Source organism: Suncus etruscus, chromosome 1 (assembly GCF_024139225.1).
Source record: "Suncus etruscus isolate mSunEtr1 chromosome 1, mSunEtr1.pri.cur, whole genome shotgun sequence".
Lineage (NCBI taxonomy): Eukaryota > Metazoa > Chordata > Mammalia > Eulipotyphla > Soricidae > Suncus > Suncus etruscus.
Genome location: NC_064848.1, coordinates 152,660,844 through 152,685,080, shown reverse-complemented (window position 1 = coordinate 152,685,080; position 24,237 = coordinate 152,660,844). Strand labels below are relative to the sequence as shown.

Here is a 24,237-nt window from a genome sequence, read left to right as displayed (position 1 = left end):
TTGCATTGTTACACTCCAGGAGATTAAGAGGCTAAATCTGAAAGTAAAGGTGGAGAGACAGGAGACAGCTTCCTTCATCAAAACGATGAATTATGTGTTAGTGCTGACAGGTACAATGAGTGAGCTGGAGAATGTATATTCTTCCCCTTTCTCTGTCTTCCTCCTTGTGCTTTCTATTTGCATACTGTCAATAGAAGTCTAATGGAAAAGAATAAAAATACTTTGTAGAGCCCTAGAAATACTAAAATGATGGCACGATATTGATGTTAATTCTCAAATAGTCAAGTTATGTCCTTATTTACTGCTTGTTCTTAGGTAGTATTCGAAATCACACACCATCTTTAAAAGTCAAACTAATGCAAAATCCACAAAGTCCCCGCGTGTGAGAGATAAAGAGATGTACTTCTTACAAATTCTTACTAATTAATTCATTAATTCTTACTAGTTCTTTTTTTTTAGTTGTTTTTCTTGTTTTTTTTTTTTTTTTGGGGGGGGGGGCACATCCAGCGATGCTTAGGGGTTACTCCTGGTTATGAGCTCAGAAATAGCTCCTGGCTTGGGGGACCCTATGGAACTCCTGGGGATTGAATTGCGGTCCATCCTAGGTTAGCATGTGCAAGGCAAACACCCTACTGCTTGCACTACCTCTCTTGCCCCTAATTCTTACTTATTCTTGAGAGGGGAAGATACATTATGTTGAGTTGTTTTGCACAAAATGCCAATCCAGAGTGGCCAGAGCGGTGGTGCAGAGGTAGGACTTTTGCCTTTCAAGCAGCTGACTTAGGACGGATTGTGGTTTGATTCCCTGGCATCCCATATGATACCCCAAGTCAGGAATGATTTCTTTTTTTATTTTTTAATAATTTTTATTTTGACCAATGTGAATTACAAAACTTTCAGTTATATTTAAAGTACATAGTGACAGTGAATCAGGGCTATTCCCACCACCAGTATTGTCCTCCCTCCAACCCTGCTTCCAGCATGCATCCCATACCTCTCCCCTTTGCCCCCTGGACTGCTGTGTAACAGGTCCCCTTTGTGTATAGCTTGTTGTAGATTGGGTATCTTGATTCTGTGGTCCTTGACTTTGGTTTGGTGGTTAGGTCTGAGCTTTTTTTTTTTTTTTTATGCTCATTGTTCAAGCCAGGAATGATTTCTGAGCACATAGTCAGGAGTAACCCCCGAGCCACACCAGGTGTGGCCCCAAAACAAAGCCAATTCAGAAAGAATATTCTAGGCAGAATTCTATGTATTAGGTCACACCTTGCCTTTACACAAAACAAAGGTGTTTCTCAATTTCCTCTTCCTTTTCATCAAGCCCTTTGACTTGTAAAAGTCCACCTGGATAGGTACTGTTGTCTCTCATTCACTCTCCTCCTCCTGGCTGGTAAATAAAAACAGGTTTTAGTTTTGGTTCGGCTTCAAGAGACTAGGCAAAAACAAACTGACTCCATGACTCTCTCCTGACTGGCTTGGTTTATTAATTCTTTGTGGCTTTCTGCTTCAGACTGGGGTTGGAAATATGGTGCATGGGGTGATTTTTACACCATCAAACCAGATTCTCTGAGGAGGAGGAAATTCCTTCTTGCCCATCTTCACCATACACCACTATTTCCTAAGAAATATTACTCAATACTTTATAAAAACTTCCAAGTACTCATATTATTTCTAAACAACTTCCCACTAAGGACCAATAAGTTGACATTCTAGTACACATTTTGTAAATCCAGTTATTTTCCTGCTCAATACATGTTTATTATTACATTTATTATAGATTTCTGGCTGATAAAATCAGAATCTGTAAGACATTCTTATAATTATCTTGTAATTACATGTTCTGACTTATATACAAGGCTATGTTAAACTATTTATAACACCAACATTTTAATACTCCCACTAATATTTTTAAAAAAGTTAAATTTTAATATTAGATATTTTTTTCAAGTCTTTAAAGAAATAGAGCCATATAAACAGAACTGTATAGTTATTAAATATCGACCTTAAATTTCTTAAGTTTAACTTGTAAAATATTAAAATAGAAAATAAAAATGAACACTTAGAGCTGTATGATAGAACACTATGTTGGTTGCCTGCATTACACAGAGCCCACCTGGGTTCAATACTGGGTATCCCATATGATTTTCTAAGACCCATCAGGTATAATCCAGGAGTAACTCTAAGTACCAATGGATATGACCCAGAAACAAATAAAAAAAAGCACTTAATATTATTTTTTCCAAGAAACAAGCAACATAATACATGTAACTCATTTAGTTATTTTTAGCTGGTTTTACTATAAAACCTTTTGCACAATAATGTTATCAAAATTTAAAATATAATGAACAGTGGTAAGCTCATTAGTGGAATAAACATTTATTCCACTGTTTACAGGGATAGTAAAGCCAGAGACATGCACTCTCTATATAAATATAGTTAAATATATATTCATGTAGAATGACCCTTAATATAAGCCAATATTAGTCTCTCACTTTTCTTCAGCCTTATCAGTCTAGAACCTAGTTTCTTAAATTATGGATCAGACTGATATGTGGTCATGTAATTAAATGTGGGGTGGGTCATATAAATCTAAATAAATTAATGTGAAATGAATATTTGTTGTTTATGAGTAAATGCTCGAGTTATAGGTCTGTTTTCTATACCTATATGTCAACATCATATAAAAATGTATTGAGTAAAAAGAGGTCAGAAGGCCTGGGTCACCCGACCCCCCTCTCCCCCATTCCTCTGGATCTCCAGGTGGGTTCCTGGAAGGAGTTGACGGGGAACCTTGGGTTTTCCCCACTCCCAGGCCGGGTCTGTCTGGAGACTGGCCTAGGGTGGGGCTTAAATCCCTGTCCTTCGGGCTTGGGAGGGTCTCTCTCCCTTCCTGGAGCAGGATTTTTAGCCGGCACGGGTGGGCAGCTGGCAGGCCTCCACATGTGCCAGCAGCCTGTTGGCCCGGCCTAGGGTAGGGGGGCCTGGACCTGGGTCACCCGACCCCCCTCTCCCCCATTCCTCCGGATTCCAGGTGGGTTCCTGGAAGGAGTTGACGGGGCACCCTGGGTTTTCCCCACTCCCAGGCCAGGTCTGTCCGGAGACTGCCCTAGGGTGGGGCTTAAATCCCTGTCCTTCGGGCTTGGGAGGGTCTCTCTCCCTTCCTGGAGCAGGATTTTTAGCCGGCACGGGTGGGCAGCTGGCAGGCCTCTTCATGTGCCAGCGGCCTGTTGGCCCGACCTAGGGTAGGGGGGCCCGGACCTGGGTCACCCGACCCCCCTCTCCCACATTCCTCCGGATCTCCAGGTGGGGCTGAGAGGGTGGAGTTTGATCTGGTGGGTGGCAGATAGCTCAGCTATACTCAGGCTGTCACTGGCAATTTCATACCAGTCTACATTTTGCAAACCATGCGGGGGCTAGCGCCTCCGCGCCAACATTTGCTCCTCCCAACCATCAGTACCCCATATTTACCCTTCTTAACTTCAGTAACACATAGTTCTAATCTCTGACCTAAGACATACAGTAGTTCTAACAAATCCCAGAACTATTTAGAAGGACACAAATTGAACACATATTGAACACATATATCTTTTGTATATTTTATGGGTATTTTCTTTAACTGATATAACTCTCTATATATTCTTCTACCATGATGTTTCTATCCACTTTTCATCTTGTCTTTTCTTTGTAAGCTGTTCAGTAAGGATTGTTGTTGGAACTGTCCCTCAGTTTGATGCCTATGATTGAACTATGTCATGGAAATTGCTGGTCTTGTTCCTATTGCCTCCAGATGCACCAATAACGCTTCATGGCATTGATCCTTGTTTGCATAGACACATTAAAATGGGAAAACACCATACATACAGATAAGTTCTTATCTAATAAATCTCAGTACAATGTACCTTACACCCTGAACATTGATATAATGACCTGGCACAGGCCTCAGAAGAATGGGCATCCTCTATTCACGCCAGAACCAGGCAAGCTATCTACGAAACATCCAAGGTCTTCTATAGCAACAGCTGGAAGCAGTCCTCTACCAGGAAAGACTCTACCAAGGGTCTGACATCGACCTCCTAAAAAGAGACTTCCGTTTACACTGAGAAGACTTGACAACAACAATGACCTGCTCTACAGGACATGGTTCTCTCTAGTGCCCCTTAAGTGTGAGGTGAAACGAGAGGATGCTCTGCACCATCCTGACTGCAATATGGGATATGCAGACTCCAGGATCTTTAATACAGAAGCATGATACCAACAACAGAGACTATGTGAGGAATGGAGGTGTATTGCCACTACAGACGATGACTTGAATTGGACAAACTAGTTTGCCTGGAGCCTAGAATCAGTCCTGTGCCAGGAAACTTCAGGGGTAGGGTCTCCTTGTATTTAGACCATAATTTGTCTTTCCATGTCCCTTATATTTTGGTGGGCCTATGCAAACAAATGCCACTTTAATACCGTTTTTTTACTATGTTCCCTTGACTCCAATCCTTAACAAAAACAACCCACTAAAACTTTTGAGGTTAACTTAAACAAGTAAGCATGTGCATGGAACGAGAGAAATGTACTTTGCCCTCAATGTTTAAGGAGTTACATAAGTCTAATGTCTTTAGATTATATTGTGTGCTGCTAAGAAATAGTATGTACTACAACTGGGGATTGAGGGACAAAGTAATTGTATTGTACATGGGTTCAGTTTTGTTTTTCTTAATGTTCTTTGGCTGAAAGTTCAAGGCTGGGATATCATCGATGGGACTACCGAGAATTCTGTTTATGGGTGATTGGGCTTCCACTGTAACTTTAACCTGTCCTCTTTCTTTGCATCTTTGTTGTCATAATTAAAATTAAAAAAAAAGAAATAAAAATATATGTTCTTACATAAAAAAAAGAGGTCAGAAGGGCCAGAGAGACAGCATGGAAGTATGGCATTTACCTTGCATACAGCTGACCTGGGTTAGATCCCCAGTGTCCCATATGATCCCCTGAGCTGGGAGCAATTTCTGAGCACATAGCCAGGAGTAATCCCGAGGTCACTGGATGTGGCCCAAAAAAACAAAAACAAAACAAAAAACAAACAAAAAAAGAGGTCAGAAAGGAAAGTCTTGGTCTAGGGTGCTAGATATGTACATGTGGACACATGCATAGTATGTATGTATCCATTGTATACATTGTTGTAGTATGTTGGATTTCCTTCATGTTTTTGGCAGAGAAGATTTATGGGGAATCCTTTATCACAAAGAAACAAAGGAAAAACAGAGCAATGGGATGCATTTGATGATCAAGTTGTGATTCTGAGAATATGAGTCTCCTCTTCAGGCTGTCCCTTGGGGAGAAGTGAGTGTTCTATGGGCCTCTTATTTTCATCAGAATTGCATGGAAGTAAATTTATATTAGGAAATGAATAACCCGCTCATGTGAAGACCATTTTTACCAAGTGTAATAATGAGCCCTCCCTCCAAAGTAACAAGGGAATCTAGATAAATCAGATATTGCTTGGGGTTGAATGTTTTAGCCAAGAGAATATAAATTTTGGGGGTTTTCCCACCCTGTTACATCAAGCAATTCTATGCGTTGTGGTAATAAAATAGGTGATTTTCTTCAAAGAAACTAATTTAAATGCCTTGTAAGAACAGAGTTCGAACAATCCATGTTAACCTCTAGTTCTATTCTCTTGCTGGCTATATAAAGTAGGTCAAACCACTCTTACTCAAAATCTTGTTTATTTAGCTATTACAGGAAGAAAATATCATCCACTTATTAACTTTATTATTAAAGGATAAATGATATATAACATTTGTAAAGCATCCAACTAAAATATCAGCCTTAAGTCAATACATGCATTTTCCACTTATATGGAGTCCTTGTATAACCAATACTTGTCATCAATGTGATAAATGTTCTAATAATATGTATAAGGAGATAATGAAAACAAAAAATTTTTTAAATCCAAGAACTTAGACTGGAAGTGTATCTGGAAGTGTATGTTGGCATGTACTGGACCTAGGTTTGATCCCTGTTACCCACAAAGCTTCAGGATGAAGTACTAGAAGTCCCCCAACACAAGACAGTGGACTAGGTAATTTCTGGTACCATGAGGCATGAGTAATACTACAACCTCAGATCCTTACTTTGACTGATAGACTTGAGTTGGCCAAAAAGTGGCAATAGGATCTTGAACCTTTTGAGAACTATTTAGTATATTCACCCAAATTCAAATAAATAAAATCCAAGAACTCAAAATATTGGACCTGAATGATAGGTCACTGGGTTAGGTGCTTGCCTTACACACAGTCAACTCAGTTGAATCCCCAGCCAACATATGCACCACAAGTACACCAGGAGTGATCCTTGAGAACAAAGTTAGGATAAAGCCCTGAGTGCTGCTGTTTGTGACCCGCCCCCCAAAATAATCTAGTTATTGAAATAATTATAGAAACATTTTATATACTCAGGGATTATCTGCAATTTATTTTTAGAATTGTGGATATTTTTAGTTAGACTACCTCAGATTTTCTATAGAAAATATCTTTATAAAGTTGTTTCCAGCAAAAATATTCTTGAAAAATATTCTTTATTAAATTATTTATTCTTTATTAAATATATTTGAATTACTGTTAAGAATGAGCACCATTCCCTGATTTTTCTAAAGAACACTTGTATAAATTTTTGAATTTGAATCTATGATTTAAGTTTTATGTGAAATTTAATTGTTATATCTTTTCCCTTTCCTCTTCCATTTTGAGATTTGTCTGCTTTTACTTTTGTACTTTAAAGAAAATAGAGCTTGGTGGCTTCAATGCTCAGGGCTCATTCCTGGCAGTAGCTTCCATTTACAAAGTAGGTACTCAGTTGGTTGATCTCTCTCTGGTCCCTTATTATTAATTTGGATGCCAGATGTATCTATTTTAAAGAATGTAATATTTTATATATGAGATTACTAAAAGTTATTATTCAGTAAAGTTTTATAAATTTCATTTTTCCATCTTTGTAGTATGAGACAAAATAATTCAATATATCCACTTAATGACACAAATAGGTATATTTAGAGCCAAAATTCTTTTCCTTTTTCCTTTTTATTTTTTAGTGTTATAGCAGAATAATCTTTCTAAATTTCCATAATCTGGAAATGCTCTGATACCAGGAGTTGAGTAGACAAAGATAATAATCAAAATGGTTTGTCCAAACTAATGAGAAGAATGTTAACTAGTTTTCCAGAGAGCTGAGGGAAAAATTAAATTAGAGACAGGATACAAGGGTAATATTATTTCTGTTCTTTTTAATTTAATTAGATATAAACTATAAATTTCAATGTTAGATAAAAATGTTAGGATGAAGAAATATAAGGAGTAAGTAATAATGTATTATTGCCACATGTTATATATTTGAATGACAATAAGACCACAAAGGCAGAGAAAAATTAGACAAAGGGCAAAGCCTGATCTCTGCCTTGCTCTTTTTCTCAAATCTGACATCCAGATCCATATCTGCTGGTGCTAGGACCAATCCAGCCCAAAAAAGCCCGCTGAAACCACTGTAGCTCAATGAAGGTGAGTTGTACCCGCCCATGAAGGGCAGAGCCGGAGGAACTTGACTGTTTCACTCTGCAGCTGCTCACAACTCCTGGTCAATGAGCCCCAGAACAAAACATAGTAAATATCACACTAAAAGAATGAGAATGGGGAAACATGGCAGCCTCCATCATGCATAGAAAATGAAGATGGAAGACCCAAAAAGTGCTGACCACCTATTTAGCCTTTCAGATAAAGATGTTAGAAAGGAATATGAAGGATCCTCATAGAACTCAAAGAAAGCATGGGAAAGCCTGAATGAAACACAAATAATAATCAAGAGGATATAAAAATAAAAATGAGAAAACTCCAAAGTAAAATAACAGAACTGAAAACTTTGTAGGTGAAATGAAAACCTCACTAGAAAGCCTCTCCTACAAAATAAGAGTGGCTGAGGATGAATCAGTGAGCTGAAAGATGAGATGCATGGAACTTCGTACAAAAAAGAGATTGGGGGGTGTGGTGAGGTGGAGCTAGAGGTAAGGTGTCTGCCTTGCAAGTGCTAGCCAAGGAAGGACAGCGGTTCGATCACCCGGCATTCCATATGGTCCCCCCAAGCCAGGGGCAATAACCCAAGCATCAAATGGGTGTGGCTGAAAAAAAAAAGAGATTGGAAAATAGCCTTAAACAAATGATCAGACAATGGAAAATATCCTCAAAGAAATAATGTGAACAGACAAAAATAGAAGTCTTTGATAGAACTCAACAGAAAAAAAAAAACACATAAGAATCATTGTAGTCCCAGAGACCCAGGAAGAAAATCCCCATGAAGAATCAAGTCAAGGACAATTGCAGAGAAACTGCAGAGATAAAGAACACATGTAACCAAAGCCTGCAGGTCCAAAGAGTACCAGCTAAAAGAGAACCGAAGAAAAGCACCCAAAGACACATACTAGTCACAATGATGAATCCCACAGATAGAAATAGAATACTGAAAAGAGCAATATCAAAAAGGAAAATTACATTTAGAGAGCATTCTTTTTTTTTTCAACCTAACACTGAACATACACTTTTGAATACAAGTAGTAAGAACATATAACCTTTCTTTTATTTTTTATGGTTTTAATTTTTTAGAATATATTTAAGCAACATGATTACAAACATTTTTGTAGTTGGATTTCAGTTATAAAAAAGAACACCCGGGCCCGGAGGGATAGCACAGCGGCGTTTGCCTTGCAAGCAGCCGATCCAGGACCAAAGGTGGTTGGTTCGAATCCCGGTGTCCCATATGGTCCCCCGTGCCTGCCAGGAGCTATTTCTGAGCAGACAGCCAGAAGTAACCCCTGAGCATCGCCGGGTGTGGCCCCCCCCAAAAAAAAGAACACCCTCCTTCACCAATACAACCTTACAGTCACCAATGCCCCATCATCTTCATCCTCCCCTGCCCCACCTTTATTTGAGACGGGCATTCTATTTCCTCAAAAGAGCATTCTTAAGATTTACAGTGGCAATGGTGGTATATACACAGCTCAATTAATGAATGCTTCACCTACAATACTTCACTCAGCCAAGGAAGCATACATATCACGGTTAAACAACAATGCATGTTTTGGACTCAAAACCAGCCTTAAAAGACAAACTGAAAGGTGTACCTTAAGACAAGACAGACTAACAAACAAAACTCTTACACTAAGTTGACACTAAATCCCATAAAATACACAAGGACACAGAGTTGCAAAATTGATCAAAAAGCTGAATCTAATATTCTGCTGCCTACAAGAAACACATCTGAATAGTCAAAACAAACATAGACTCAAAATCAAGACTGGAGGATGATCATCCAAGCAAACAATACCCTTAAAAAGCTGGATTGGCCATATTAATATCAGATGACACAAATTTGACTTAAAAAAGTAATAAAGGACTAAGATGGACATTTCTTAATAATCAAAATATATTTAAAACAGGAAGAAATCACATCCCTAAACATATATGCACACAATGAGGGACCAATAAAATATCTAATACAATTGTTGACAAATCTGAAAGAAGGTATCACAATAACAGGGAGAGACTTCAACACCTTCCTGTCATTCCATTTTAGGTCAACCAGGATTAAACCTAACAAGAATATATTAGCTATAAAAGGATAAGTGGAAGAAAGTGGCATATATATATAAATATGCAGATGGGTCATTCTCCAGGACAGATTACATGCTGGCCCATATTACATTCCTTCATAAAATCAAGAGAATAGAAATTGTATAAAATACCTTCTTAGATCATAATGAACTGAAACTAAAAGATATAAAGAAAAAACTTTAACACCTTGAGTTAAACAGATCACTACTAAACAACCAGTAGGTCAGAGATGAAATCAAAGAGGAAATCAAAAGGTTCCTGGAAACAAATACAATTGAAGACACAAATTACCAGGATTTGTGGGACACAGCAAAAGTGGTACTAAGAAGAAAATTTTTAGCTTTGAGGCACACATCAGGAAGGAAGAAGGGGCCTACATAAATAATTTAACGACATAGCTTATAAAATTAGAAAGTGATCAACCAAATGAACCAAAACTATGTAGGCAGAAGGAAATAACAAAGTTTAGAGCAAAAATTAATGAATTGAAAATCCAAAGAACAAACCAAAAGATCAATAAAAGCAAAAGTTGTTGGTTCTTTGGAAAAAAAAAAAAAAACCAAACAGGATCAATAAACCACTAGCAAAACTCACAAAGAAAGGGTAAAAAAGAAACTTAATAAACTGATTTAAAAATGAAAAGGTGGAGATAACTACAGATATTTCAGAGATTCAAAGGATAAATAACTACTTTGAGAAACTCTATACTACAAAACAAGAAAACCTAGAAGACATGGATAAGTTCTTGGACTCATAATTTTCCACGAGCTAGGATGATCTAGCTAATCTAAACAGATCCAGCACTTTTGAATAAATTAAGATGGTAATCAAAAGTCTTTCCTAAAATTAAAGGTCAGGCCCAGATGTAGTCACTAATGAAATCTTTTAAACCTTTCAAGAGGACCTACTACCAAATTTTTTAGGCTCTTCCAGGAAATTGAAGAAACAGAGAGACTCCCAAATAGTTTTTACAAAGCTAACATAACCCTTAGGTCATAAATATGTGTTTAAAAGATTAGTCTTCCATGTCATTTAGACCACCTGGGTTCATAAAATTGATTATAGGAGTAGAAGCAGAAACTCTTTGGAATATTGTTGAAATTATTATACCATATTTTCCCTCATATAAGAAGACCGGGTGTATAAGACACCCCTAATGTTAGACTTCCTCTCCGACTCTGGCCAATCTGAGCAGGCTTCTTACAGTGTAGATTCAGGTACAGAACATTGTATAATTTGCATGCATAAAAAGCCTGCTTGGATTGGCGGAGTTAGAGAGGCAGTCTGAGCAGCATTTCAGTGATTGGTGCAGGATCGAGATGGAAAATTCATTTTGTGGCAATATCCAGACAATTTTCGTTTGGTGGCATATCAGAACGTTTTTAGGGATATACTCAGTATATAAGATGACCCCCAATTTTCAGTTACCTTTTTTCGTTTCAAAAGTCATACACAGGAAAATACAGTAAGATCTTATGAGGCTTCATTGTATCATTGGTTCTATATGTAGGTCTACACTATTATCTTCAAACATTAGCATCATTCTCTTCAATAATGATATTATATTCCTGTCATCAGTCATACAATCATAGTAATGGTCCAATATGAATTACACATCTGCCTAATTACACTCTGCCTAATAACTGATGATCATCTGTTTTCTAAATAAAATCTCTTTCCAGTAAGGAAAGTTTAGTAAATACAAAGATCTTGATATTTCCCCATTTTTCATGTAGACATTCATGAGTGACCTTTTTTTTTTACTTAGAAATTGGGTCACTGATGTTCATGTCAACATGAACAATTCAGAATCAGTGTAATAAATATATGACATAAAATTTAAGGCTATATTTAATTATGTGCTTCTTGGCATAACTGTTTTTCCAAAGAGGGACATCACAACCAACAGTAATGAGTATTGTGAATTATTCGGTATGAACCCTTATAAGAACTTTTATATAAGAGAAGAAACACAAGAAAGGTGAAAATCATAAAGAAATTTAAGAGGAGACTTGAAAAATAAAGTTCCTCTTCTGAACCCCAAAGGAAATAGTGCCTAGGGCTAATATCTAAGATATGCAAAGTACTGACAGAATATAACGGAAAAAAATCTAATCCCATAAAAAATGGGGAGAAGAAATGAACACACAATTTCTCAAAAAGAAATATAAATGGCCAAAAGGCACAAGAAAAAATGCTCCACATCACTTATCATCAGGGAGATGCAAATCAAAACAACAATGAGGTACTATTTCACACCACAGAGACTGACACACATCACAGAAAACAAGAACTATCAGTGCTGGAGGGGATGTGGAGAGAAAAAACTCTCATTCACTGCTGGTGGGAATGCTGTCTAGTTCAACTTTATGGAAAACAATATGGAGATTCCTCCAAAAACTGAAAATTTAGCTCCCATATGATCCAGCTATTTCTTCCTAGGGATATACCTAGGAATACAAAAAACACAATACAAACATCCCTTCCTCAAACCTATATTCATTGCAGTGCTCTTTACAATAGACAGAATTTGGAAACACCAAGATGCCCTTCAACAGATGAATGGCTAAAGAAACTGTGGTACATATACACAATGGAATATTATGCAACTGTTAGGAGAGATGAAGTCATGAAATTTTCCTATACATGAATGGACATGGAAACTATTTTACTGAGTGAAATAAGTCAGAGGGAAAGAGACACACAGAATAATTTGATTTATCCATAACTTTTTAAGAAAAATAAAAGACATTATTGTAATAATGCCCAAAGATGAGGGCTGGAAGGATCAGCTCACTGCATGAAGCTCACCACAAAGAGTGGTGAGAACAGTTAGACAAATAACTACACTAATAACTCCCATGATAATGTTAATGAGTGAGAGAAGTAGAATGCCAATCTTGAATACAGGCAGGGTGTGGGGAAGGTCGGAGATGGGGGGCATTGGTGGTGGGAATATTGCACTGGTGAAGAGGAGTGTTCTTTTTATGAATGAAACCTAAGTACAATAATATTTGTAATCAAGGTGTTTAAATATATTATTAAAAAAAGAAAAGAAAAATAAAGCTTCAGAACAACAGATCATTTGTGATTTCTGGCTTGTCACTTCACCTTAATTCTCTGACAGCCTTGGGTCAGACATGGGTCTGACCTTAAACTTGGTGGAATCTCAGCAATAGATATCTTGAGATAAATCTAAATCAAAATCATTTAAAATATTCCTATTTTCATCCCCCTAATCTCACATGAAACAAATCAGTCCATTCAAGATACCTTGGCATCCCTCAGATCAGTCTCTGCTTCCACAGAACTCTCCTCAGAGCCCCCTTTACCTCAGCATTCCTCAGGCTGTAGATAAGAGGATTCAGTACAGGATTGAAGAGACTGTAATACAGGGAAAGGATCTTTTGCTGTTCCTCAGGGTGGCTGGATTTGGGGGCCACATACACAACTATAGCACTACCAAAGAAGAGCCCAACCACACAGAGGTGGGAGGAACAGGTGGAAAACGCCTTTCTCCGGCCCTCTCCTGACTGTATTCTAAAGATGGTAATCAAGATGCGTGTGTAAGACACCAGCACCACGCTAAGGGGCCCCACCAGGATAAAGACACAGACTGCAAAAATAACCACTTGGTTGAGCCAAGTGTCAGCACAGGCCAGCTTGAGGACAGCCAACATTTCACAGAAGAACTGGTTGATTTCATGAGGCCCACAGAACGGAAGCCTCAGAAGAAGAAAAATGTGAGTAAGAGAGAGGATGGAAGCAAACACCCAGGAAAAGGCAGCCAGAACAGTACATACTTTCCAGTTCATCATGATTGAGTAATGGAGGGGGTGGCAAATGGCCACATATCGGTCATAGGACATTATGAGCAGGAGAAGGCACTCAGCATCACCAAGAGTCATATAAAGAAAATTCTGCATTATGCATGAGATAAAGGAAATTGTTTTTCTTGTTGACAGCATCTGGGGCACAGTGTTGCAGGCATAGGCTATGTCCACAATAGCCAGGTGTGAGAGGAAGAAGTACATGGGAGTGTGCAGGCGAGAGTCCAGCCAGATGAGCCCCAAGATGGTCCCATTCCCCAAAAGCGTTAAAGTATAGCACAGGGAGACAAACCCAAAGAGAAGCAAGTGCATCTCTGGACGGAGTTGGAATCCCAATAGAATAAATTCTGTAACCCATGTCTGATTCTCCCTCATGCCCCAGTGACTGAAGCTGTGCTGGTCTTGTTTTGCTGCAAGGTGGGGTGTTCTGAGGAGCAAAGAGATCTACGTTAGTTTTTAGACAGAAAACAATGGCAGACATTGTTTACGAATACATCTAACAAGTCTTTTTAGAATCATCATAGAAAATCTTAAAATGGAGAATCATCTATTGTGAGTCACATATTTGGAGATGTTATCTTTCTACTTCTAAAATTCTCAATTTCTACATGGTGTTATATTTCCACAAAATTTTTATTTCTACAAATATGACAAAATTGAAAGCTAATGGCAAGGCCCATTTTAGTATCCTGAGGGTGACATGGGATGACTTTTTTGGAACAAATATTTAATTTTGAGAAAGGTTCATAGCTATATTGCTTTAACTTTGTAAAAACTTTTCAAATTCTGTACTCACTTTCTTTTTTTTTTTTTAAATATGGAACGCTTCACCAATTTGAGTGTCATCCTTGCGCAGGGGCCATGCTAATCTTCTCTGTATCGTTCCAATTTTAGTATATGTGCTGCCGAAGCGAGCACTCTGTACTCACTTTCTTTCAAATGATTTGGTTTCATTTTATAATCTGTGCCTAGTTCACTGCACATGATAGGTACATATGAAGTGATACCTAAGTCAGTTTAGAAAGTAATAAACTATGGAATTATATTTATAAATGTAGCATCCAGAAATACTCAATGTTTTCCTGTATGTTGATTATTTTCAAGTTTTTATCAAATGAGTTGAAAATATTTTGTTTTATGTTTTCACATAGAATAATATACATGAAAATATGATTATTTCCCTTGTGAATATGAGCAAAGCAGCAGAATAAATAAATGGTCTTCAGCAATAGATATAGCATATGTTTTAATATAAGAATAAGCAACTCTGTAAGTAGTTAAAAATATTTACGCTCCTGTCCCACCCACCTCTTACAAAGATGTACCCACAGTTCTAAATACATGCTGTTTCTTGCTTAATTCCTCATTTTCTCTGAACATTTAGTAGGTGGCTGGATGGTTGACTAGACATATAAATGTAACAGATGCTATATATATATGTATATATAAGTATGGACATAATATATTAAAATATCATCCATAGTACATTTTCCCTAAACTTTAATCAATTTGACAGTGTTAGATTTTTTTATGCATGCCTTTATAACAGATATATGGCTGCAGAGTAAAGGGAAATTGTGAGAAGTTCTATAGTTATGGATAACTATTACATTTTACTTCATAACATTCATGATCATTGGACTTAGGAGAGATAGTATGGAGGTAAAGTGTTTGCCTTGCATGCAGAAGATCGGAGGTTCAAACCCCGGCATCCCATATGGTCCCCCGAGCCTGCCAGGAGCGATTTCTGAATGTAGAGCCAGGAGTAACCCCTGAGCGCTGCTTGGTGACCCAAAAATCAAAACCAAAACCAAAACCAAAAAAAAATTCATAATCATTCACTTTGGGAAGATTCTCGTCATAGCATTGAAAATACTAACGTGTTATAAACCTACCTCTACTTTTTATCCTTAAAATGACACTCAATCTTCCATCAATATGCTTATTTTTCAATATGCTTATTTCTCAAGCCACACCCTAGAATCTCTAAACTACCACTCTTAGATGGGGAATTTTTTAAATTCTCTTTACTTACTGTGGTACAAATCTGTTCTGATCTCAGAAAGAGGTTTAGATATAAAAGAAGTTTCACAGAAGTAAAAAGAGATTTAAAAAAATCAAGGCTAAGGTTGCAGCTCCCTCCATCGGCCTTTGAAAGGGACTTTGCAAGTATAAGAGCTATATTTGTTGTCTCAATAGAAGTTGATACAGTGACGTAAGTTTTCTCACCTTAGGCACTGGTGTAAGGGTTTTATGATAAAGTGATCTCCACCTAAGCCCTCCTAGATTGCCTCAGAGAATCCCTGAGGGAGAGAGACAAGAATACAGGAGAAACAGACAATATTGTTACCAAGAAAACAAAGAATTATTTGTCTTTCTAGTTATATTTCTCAGTACCCTTGGGAAGGATGTTTAGAATAAAAAGAGGTGCAGGAGAGGCCTTAATACCCAGATGGATCTATGCTTTTGAAACTATGCACAGTAATAGAAGATATATACACATGAGACCACATGGTAAATCATACTCTAAGAATGGGATGATAGATGAGTATCTTGCTTAAGATAGACTTTTTTAAGAAGCAAATTTTATTCCTATGAAATAATTACTTGAAAATTGACTACTTTTCCTTTTCTTTAGGTAATTCATAATTGGTTGGTATATTATAAAACCCATCTATCAACCTTGCTACCTACCCTATGGTGTGTTAGTGTTTTGTCTTCTTTACATAGTAGCTGAAATATCATTTAGGGTACTGAAAAAGGGAAGATAGACTTCTGAGGACAACCACTCCTGAGGATGACTCACAGTAAAATCCTGTGGTTCAGAAAAAGTAAAGAAAAGTTTCAGGTCTTTGATCAATACACATGAAGTTAAATGAGCCTCCTGATATCTGATACACTAATGTATAGGAACCTAATGCAATGTGAGTGTGGCCCTTTAAGGGACCTCCCCTCCAAGCACCACTTGAGAGACTTAAATGATTTCCGCACCCTAGGGTCTAATAAATGATTAATACTGTATTTTCAGATCCTGGCACTGAACCACTGGACCAGTTAATTAGCAAGAGCCAGAGTGCCATTCAGTATACCAAAGCACTTGTCTGGAGTCTTCCCTGAAAAAAGAAAAAAGAAAAAAAATAACAGTTCTGTGATGGCTTGTAAGAACTCACAAGTAAAGCCATTTGGCACTGGGATTTTGGTAATAGGGGATATTTTTATTTCTATCTTGAGAGTAACTAGAGGTTGTGAGTCCCTAAGAATGTATTGTTTTCTCTAGATTTACCAAGTGAGTTTATATAAAGTTCATCATTATTTCCTATGATATTTTATATTTCTTTTTTTCTCCTTTATTTAAACATCTTGATTACATATATGATTGTGATTAGGTTTCAGTCATGTAAAGAACACCGCCTTCATCAGTGCAACATTCCCACCACCAATGTCCCAAATCTCCCTCCATCCCACCCCACCCCCACCTGTACTCCAGACAGGCTTTCCAGTTCCCTCATTCATTCACATGATTATGGTAGTTCTTGTGTAGTTATTTCTATAACTGCAATCACCAGTCTTTGCAGTGAGCTTCATGAAGTGAGCTGGAAGTTCCAGCCCTCCTCTCATTGTCTCTAATGATTGTTGCAAAAATGACTTTTATTTTTCTTAAAACCCATAGATGAGTGAGATTATTCTGCGTCTCTCTATCTCTCTCTGACTTATTTTACTCAGCATGTTAGATTCCATGTACATCCATGTATAGGAAAATTTTATGACTTCATCTCTCCTGATGGCTGCATAATATTCCATTGTGTATATGTACCACAGTTTCTTTAGCCATTCATCTGTTGAAGGGCATCTTGGTTGTTTCCAGAGCCTGGCTATTGTGAATAGTGCTGCAATAAATATAGGTGTGAGGAAGGGGTTTTTGTTTTGTATTCTTGTGTTCTTAGGGTATATCCCTAGGAGTGAAATAGCTGGGTCGAATGGGAGCTCAATTTCCAGATTTTGGAGGAATCTCCATATTGCTTTCTATAGAGGTTGGACTAGACGGCATTCCCACCAGCAGTGCATAAGAGTTCCCTTCTCTCCACATCCCCACCAGCACTGATTGTTCTTATTTTTTGTGATGTATGCCAATCTCTGTGGTGTGAGGTGGTATCTCATAATTGTTTTGATTTGCATCTCCCTGTTGATTAGTGATGAGGAGTATTTTTTCATGTGCCTTTTGGCCATTTGTATTTCTTTTTTATCAAAGCGTCTGTTCATTTCTTCTCCCCATTTTTTGATGGGATTAGATGTTTTTTTCTTGTAAAGTTCTGTCAGTGCCCTGTATATTTTGAATATTAGCCCCTTATCTGATGGGTGTTGGGTGAATAGTTTCTCCCAGTCAGTGGGTGGCTCTTGTATCCTGGGCACTATTTCTTTTGAGGTGTAGAAGCTTCTCAGCTTAATGTATTTCCATCTGTTGATCTCAGCTTCCACTTGTTTGGAAAGTGCAGTTTCCTCCTTGAAGATACCTTTAGTCTCAATGTCATGGAGTGTTTTACCGACGTGTTGTTCTATATACCTTATGGTATCAAGGTCTTTAATCCATTTGGATTTTACCTTCATACATGATGTTAACTGGGGGTCTATGTTCTCTTTTTTGCAAGTGGCTAACCAGTTCTGCTAGCACCACTTGTTGAAGAATGTCATGGGTATTTTTAAGGGGATCGCATTAAACCTGTATAATGCTTTGGGGAGTATTGCCATTTTAATGATGTTAATCCTGCCAATCCATGAGCAGGGTATATCTTTCCATTTCCGTGTGTCCTCTCTTGGAGCAGGGCTTTATAGTTTTCTTTATATAGGTCCTTCACGTCTTTGGTCATATTTTATATTTCTGAGGTGTCAATTTTATTCTTCAGCTTTCTTTTCTGATCAGATTTACCATAGTTTTCACTTTTTTATTTGTGAATTTAGCCATGAGGATGTTTGTCCTACTAATTCTTCCAATCAAAACAAAACAGAAAAACAAAACAGCTCTTGGTTTCATTAACCTTTTCTATTTTTGATTTCTATTGGTTTCCTATTGATTTTGAGAGGGGTGTTCTATATTATATTTAGCATTTAGGTGACCATATATCATTGACATAGCCATATAACATTTAAATAAACAGCTATTACTATATGGCATAAATTTATGACCATATAACATTTAAATGAACAGAGTATTGTACATGTTCATTCTAATATTTAGATGCTATATGAAATAAATATGTGTATATTCACAAGAATTATATATGTTTATTTTAATTGTATGTGTAGATAGATGTTATTTTAGGCTTATTCTTTATCAAGTGATTTTGGAATTGATGTTAAAAATCCTCTGATTTTTGTAATGGATCTTGTATACTTATTGGGAATTTAAAGCTATCTTATATGTCAGGTAAGATAAATTACCTTATATTTTATTCTTTGTCCATTTTAAGATGAGTTTTGGTTTTTGGTTTGAGGGCCAAACCTGCCACTACTCAGAGCTACTCATCTTTCTTCTCAAGGTTCATTCCATTATGTTTAGGAGACCTTAAGCAAAACATATAATCAACCTTTGCGGCCCCCAGGGACCTCAATCCCGACCTGCAGGAGAGGCTGGGGACCACAACAGTTATTCACGATTCACGAAGTGGATTCCAGTCTGAAAGAAAAAAGAGGGGTTTGGGAAGACAAAGGAGACTCAAGACGAAAAGCTCTGATCAAGAGTCCATTTATTTGGGGAGGGGGACAGCCTTTTATAGTCAGGCCAAACAAAGAGAAAGGGGCAAGGCATTCTTGGAATAATTGTAACTTTCCACAGGCACATCATGTTTTTTCAAAATTAACAAGGCTGTACATCACGAAGCTGGCATTCATCAATCATGAGGCCCAAGTTGTTAGAGCAATAAAGTATAAGATCTAATCTCTGCCCAGGCCCACCAGCCTTTATCTTTATGGGGGCATCTTGGTGCCTGTGTCTGACTCCCCTAGCTCTGAGGAATGCAATGACTCCCCTTTTCTTTAGGTCCAAGGACAAAGGCCACATTTTGCTAGCTGCTCAGGCTGGCAGCCTGCTAATTGTCACGTAGGCACTTTTGCTCAGACTCTCAGAGACTCCATTTTGATTTTAGAATAAAGGGCTTTTAGTTATGCCAAACAGTCTCCAACAAACCTTCTGAACTATCTTTCAGCACCCATTTTAGGATTGTATTGTTAATGTTATTTATGGACAATTTAGAGACTATAATAGTTTTATAGGGGTTGTTAAAGTTTATTGTACATGAAAAATGGCATCGCCCATTTATGGGCCAAAATATGAGTGTGGTGAGTTGAATGCAGAGCAGAAAAAGATGTAAGTTCAATTGTAGGGTCCCTGTTTGTGACATCAGGTGGGGAAAATCCACGAAACTACGCGTGCCCAGTGGGGCCCAACAGTGAAAAACTGTGAGTGCGACCTGTATATGTCTGTCTACTGTCCTCTTGCGTGAAACTCTTGCGAGTGGGGCGAAAAGAGGCTCCAGCAGAGCACGGCCGCTCCGCTTCGCACCGCGGCCATGCACTCTTGCTAAGGAAAGAACACCATCGCAACAAGAAGGCAAAATCACACTAAGAACTGTGCTATATCACAGAAGCAAACATTTCTCTCCGGGCTGTCTTCTCTGTTGCATGCTTGGGCCTAAGATTTGATCCAGTGTGAGGCTTCATCCATGGAGGACTCCCCTCCCTTAGAGGGAAGTCAGCCCATCCAGAAAGGGCGGAGCCAGAGGAGTGTGCTGCCTGCATCATATAGCCAATGAATGCCACCACAACACGTAGAAAAACCCACAATACAAGTGTGACAATGGGGAAACAACGCAGGCCAGCATCAGACATAGAGAATGAAGAGGACAATTCTGATGACCAGATAATGACCAACCCACTAATCAACCTCTCAGATAAGGACTTTAGACTAGCAATATGGAAGATGCTCAAAGAACTCAAAGAAGCCATGGATAGAGTTGAACAGAACACTAATAAGAACCAAGAAAATATGAAGACAGAAATCACAAAACTCCAAACTGAAATAACATGTCAACTAACAGGCCTGAAAAAGTCAGTAAACGAAGTGAATGACAAAATGGATAAGCACTGGGACAGGGTATCAGAAGCTGAGAATAGACTTGGTGCTGTGGAAGATGAGAAACATAACAATTCCATACAACAGGAGAGATTGGAAAAAAACTTAAAGCAAATGAGCAGACAATGGAAAAATTAGTCAAAGAATGGGAACAGATGAAAATAGAAGTCTATGATAAGATCAACAGAAACAACTTAAGAATCATTGGAGTCCCAGAGACCCAGGAAGAAAATTTCCAGGAAGAATCAATGGTCAAGAACATCATTAAAAAGAAACTTCCAGAGCTAAAGAATATATGTGATCAAATCCTGCATGCTCAAAGAGTACCAACCAAAAGAGGCCCCAGAAAAAATACCCCAAGACACATCCTAGTCACAATGACAAATCCCACAGATAGAGACAGAATTCTGAAAACAGCAAGATCAAAAAGAAAAATTACATTCAAGCGAGCACCCTTGACATTTACAGCAGACCTGTCACCAGAAACACTCAAGGCCAGAAAGCAGTGGTGGGATATTGTGACAAGACTGAGTGAAATGAATGCTTCACCCAGAATACTATACCCAGCAAAACTCACTTTCCGGTTTGACAGAAGATTACATGGTTTCACAGACAAAAAACAGCTCAGAAACTTTACAGACTCAAAACCAGTGTTAAGAGAAAAACTGAAAGACCTAATCTAAGACAAGACTATCCAAAAGACACACCAAATTTCGATATAAAGATGGCATTAAATCCCAGGACAATCCTTTCTCTCAACGTCAATGGACTAAATGCACCAGTCAAGAGACACAGAGTGGCTAAATGGATCAAAAAACTCAATCCAACCTTCTGCTGCCTACAAGAAACGCACCTGAATAGTCAGAACAAACATAGACTCAAAATAAAAGGCTGGAGAAAAATTATCCAAGCAAACAACACCCATAAAAAAGCTGGAGTGGCCATACTAATATCTGATAATGCAAACTTTATACTCAGGAAGGTTGTAAGGGACAAAGATGGACATTTTATATTAATCAAGGGGTATGTAGAGCAGGAAGAAATAACTCTCCTAAACATATATGCACCGAATGAGGGGCCTGCAAAATATTTAATACAACTGTTGACAAATCTGAAAAATAATATCAATAACAACACAATAATTGTGGGGGACCTTAACACAGCTTTGTCAACACTGGATAGGTCAACCAGACTGAAACCGAACAAGAATATACTAGACCTGAGGAGAGAAATGGAAGAAAGAGGCCTAGTGGATATATATAGGACACTCCATCCCCAGAAACTTGGATACACATTCTTCTCCAATGTACATGGGACATTCTCCAGGATAGACTACATGCTGGCACATAAAACATTCCTCCATAAGATCAAGAGGATAGAAATTTTGCAGACTACCTTCGCTGACCACAAGGCTCTGAAATTATTTGTGAATTCCAAAGGGACTCAGAAGAAACACTTTAACCTGGAAGTTAAACAGCCTCATATTCAATACCCAGTGGGTCCGAGATGAAATCGAGGAGGAAATCAAAAGGTTCCTGGAAACAAATGACAATAAAGACACAAACTATCAGAACTTATGGGACACAGCAAAAGCAGTACTGAGAGGAAAATTTATAGCTTTGCAAGCACACATCAGGAAGGAAGAAGGAGCTTACCTGAGTAGCTTAATGACACATCTAATAGAACTAGAAAATGCTCAACAAAAGGACCCAAAAATAGGAAGACAGAAGGAAATAACAAAGCTGAGAGCAGAAATTAACGAAGTGGAAACCCAAAAAACAATCCGAAAGATCAACGAAAGCAGAAGTTGGTTCTTCGAAAAAATAAACAAGATTGATAGACCACTGGCAAACCTAACAAAGAAAGAGAGAGAGAGAAACTTGATAACTCGTATTAGGAATGAAAAAGGAGAGATCACTACTGATATGACAGAGATTCAAAGGGTAATCAGAAACTACTTGAAAAACTCTATGCCACTAAAAATGAAAACCTGGAAGAAACGGATAAATTCTTGGACTCTTATAATCTTCCATGGTTGAAGGAAGAGGATGTAGCATATCTAAACACCCCGATCACCATTGATGAAATTAAAACGGTAATCAAATGTCTGCCCCCAAAAAAAGCCTAGGTCCAGATGGATTCACTAATGAATTCTTTCAAACTTTCCAAGAGGAACTACTACCAATCCTGGAAAGACTCTTTCATGAAATTGAACAAACAGAAACACTTCCAAATAGCTTTTATGAAGCCAACATCACCTTGATACCTAAACCAGACAGTGATGTTACAGAAAAAGAAAATTACAGACCAATATCGTTGATGAATGCAGATGCAAAGATCCTCAACAAAATCCTGGCAAATAGGATTCAATGCCTCGTTAAGAAGATCATCCACTACGATCAAGTAGGTTTCATCCCAGGAATGCAAGGATGGTTTAACATCCGTAAATCTATCAACATAATACACAACATCAATAACAAGAAAAATAAAAACCACATGATCATATCAATAGATGCAGAGAAAGTATTTGATAAGGTCCAATACCCATTCTTGATCAAAACTCTCAGCAAGATGGGAATGGAAGGAACCTTTCTGAATATAGTTAAGGCCATCTACCACAAGCCAGTGGCAAATATTATCCTTAATGGAGAAAAACTAAAAGCCTTCCCTCTAAATTCTGGCGGAAGACAAGGCTGTCCTCTCTCACCACTCCTATTCAACATAGCACTGGAAGTACTTGCTATAGTGATTAGGCAAGAAAAATATATCAAGGGAATCCAGATAGGAAAGGAAGAAGTTAAGCTCTCACTGTTTGCAGATGACACGATACTCTACTTAGAAAACCGTAAAGACTCTACGAAAAAGCTTCTAGAAACAATAGACTCATATAGCAAGGTGGCAGGCTACAAAATTAACTCACAAAAATCAATGGCCTTTCTATACACCAATAGTAATAAGGATGAAATGGACATTAAGAAAACAACCCCATTCATAATAGTGCCACACAAACTCAAATATCTTGGAATCAACTTGACTAAATATGTGAAGGACCTATAGAAAGAAAACTATAAAAATCTGCTCCAAAAATATGAGAGGACACACGGAAATGGAAATGCATACCCTGCTCATAGATTGGCAGGATTAACATCATCAAAATGGCAATACTCCCCAATGCATTATACAGATTTAATGCCATTCCTCTAAAGATACCCATGACATTCTTCAAAGAAGTGGATCAGGCACTTTTGAAATTCATTTGGAACAATAAACACCCTCAAATAGCTAAAGCAGTCATTGGGAAAAAGAATATGGGAGGAATTACTTTCCCCAACTTTAAACTGTACTACGAAGCAATAGTTATCAAAACAGCATGGTATTGGAATAAGGACAGGCCCTCAGATCAGTGGAATAGTCTTGAATACTCAGAAAATATTCCCCAGACATACAATCACCTAATTTTTGATAAAGGAGCAGGAAATCCTAAATGGAGCAGGGAAAGCCTCTTCAACAAGTGGTGTTGGCACAATTGGATAGCCACTTGCAAAAAATTGAACTTAGACACCCAGCTAACATCATGTACGAAGGTAAAATCCAAATGGATTAAAGACCTCGATATCAGCCCCAAAACCATAAG

General features: G+C 37.9%; 1 protein-coding gene and 1 non-coding gene across 2 annotated transcripts; both read right to left on the bottom strand.

Moving 5' to 3' along the window:
- Nucleotides 1-12,931: 12,931 nt before the first annotated feature.
- Nucleotides 12,932-13,852, bottom strand: LOC126011599 (olfactory receptor 2A5-like). The gene has a single exon (XM_049775423.1). It carries the CDS (start codon nt 13,850-13,852, stop codon nt 12,932-12,934), a length of 921 nt encoding a protein of 306 aa, XP_049631380.1.
- Nucleotides 13,853-14,288: 436 nt separating this feature from the next.
- On the bottom strand, nt 14,289-14,395 carry LOC125996564 (U6 spliceosomal RNA). Its single transcript, XR_007491291.1, has one exon. It is a non-coding gene; the product is annotated as a U6 spliceosomal RNA (small nuclear RNA).
- Nucleotides 14,396-24,237: the final 9,842 nt, after the last annotated feature.

What these genes read in the sequence shown, in the direction of transcription:
- LOC126011599 (XM_049775423.1), bottom strand. Translation starts at nt 13,852, where the DNA reads ATGAGGGAGAATCAGACATGGGTTACAGAATTTATTCTATTGGGATTC.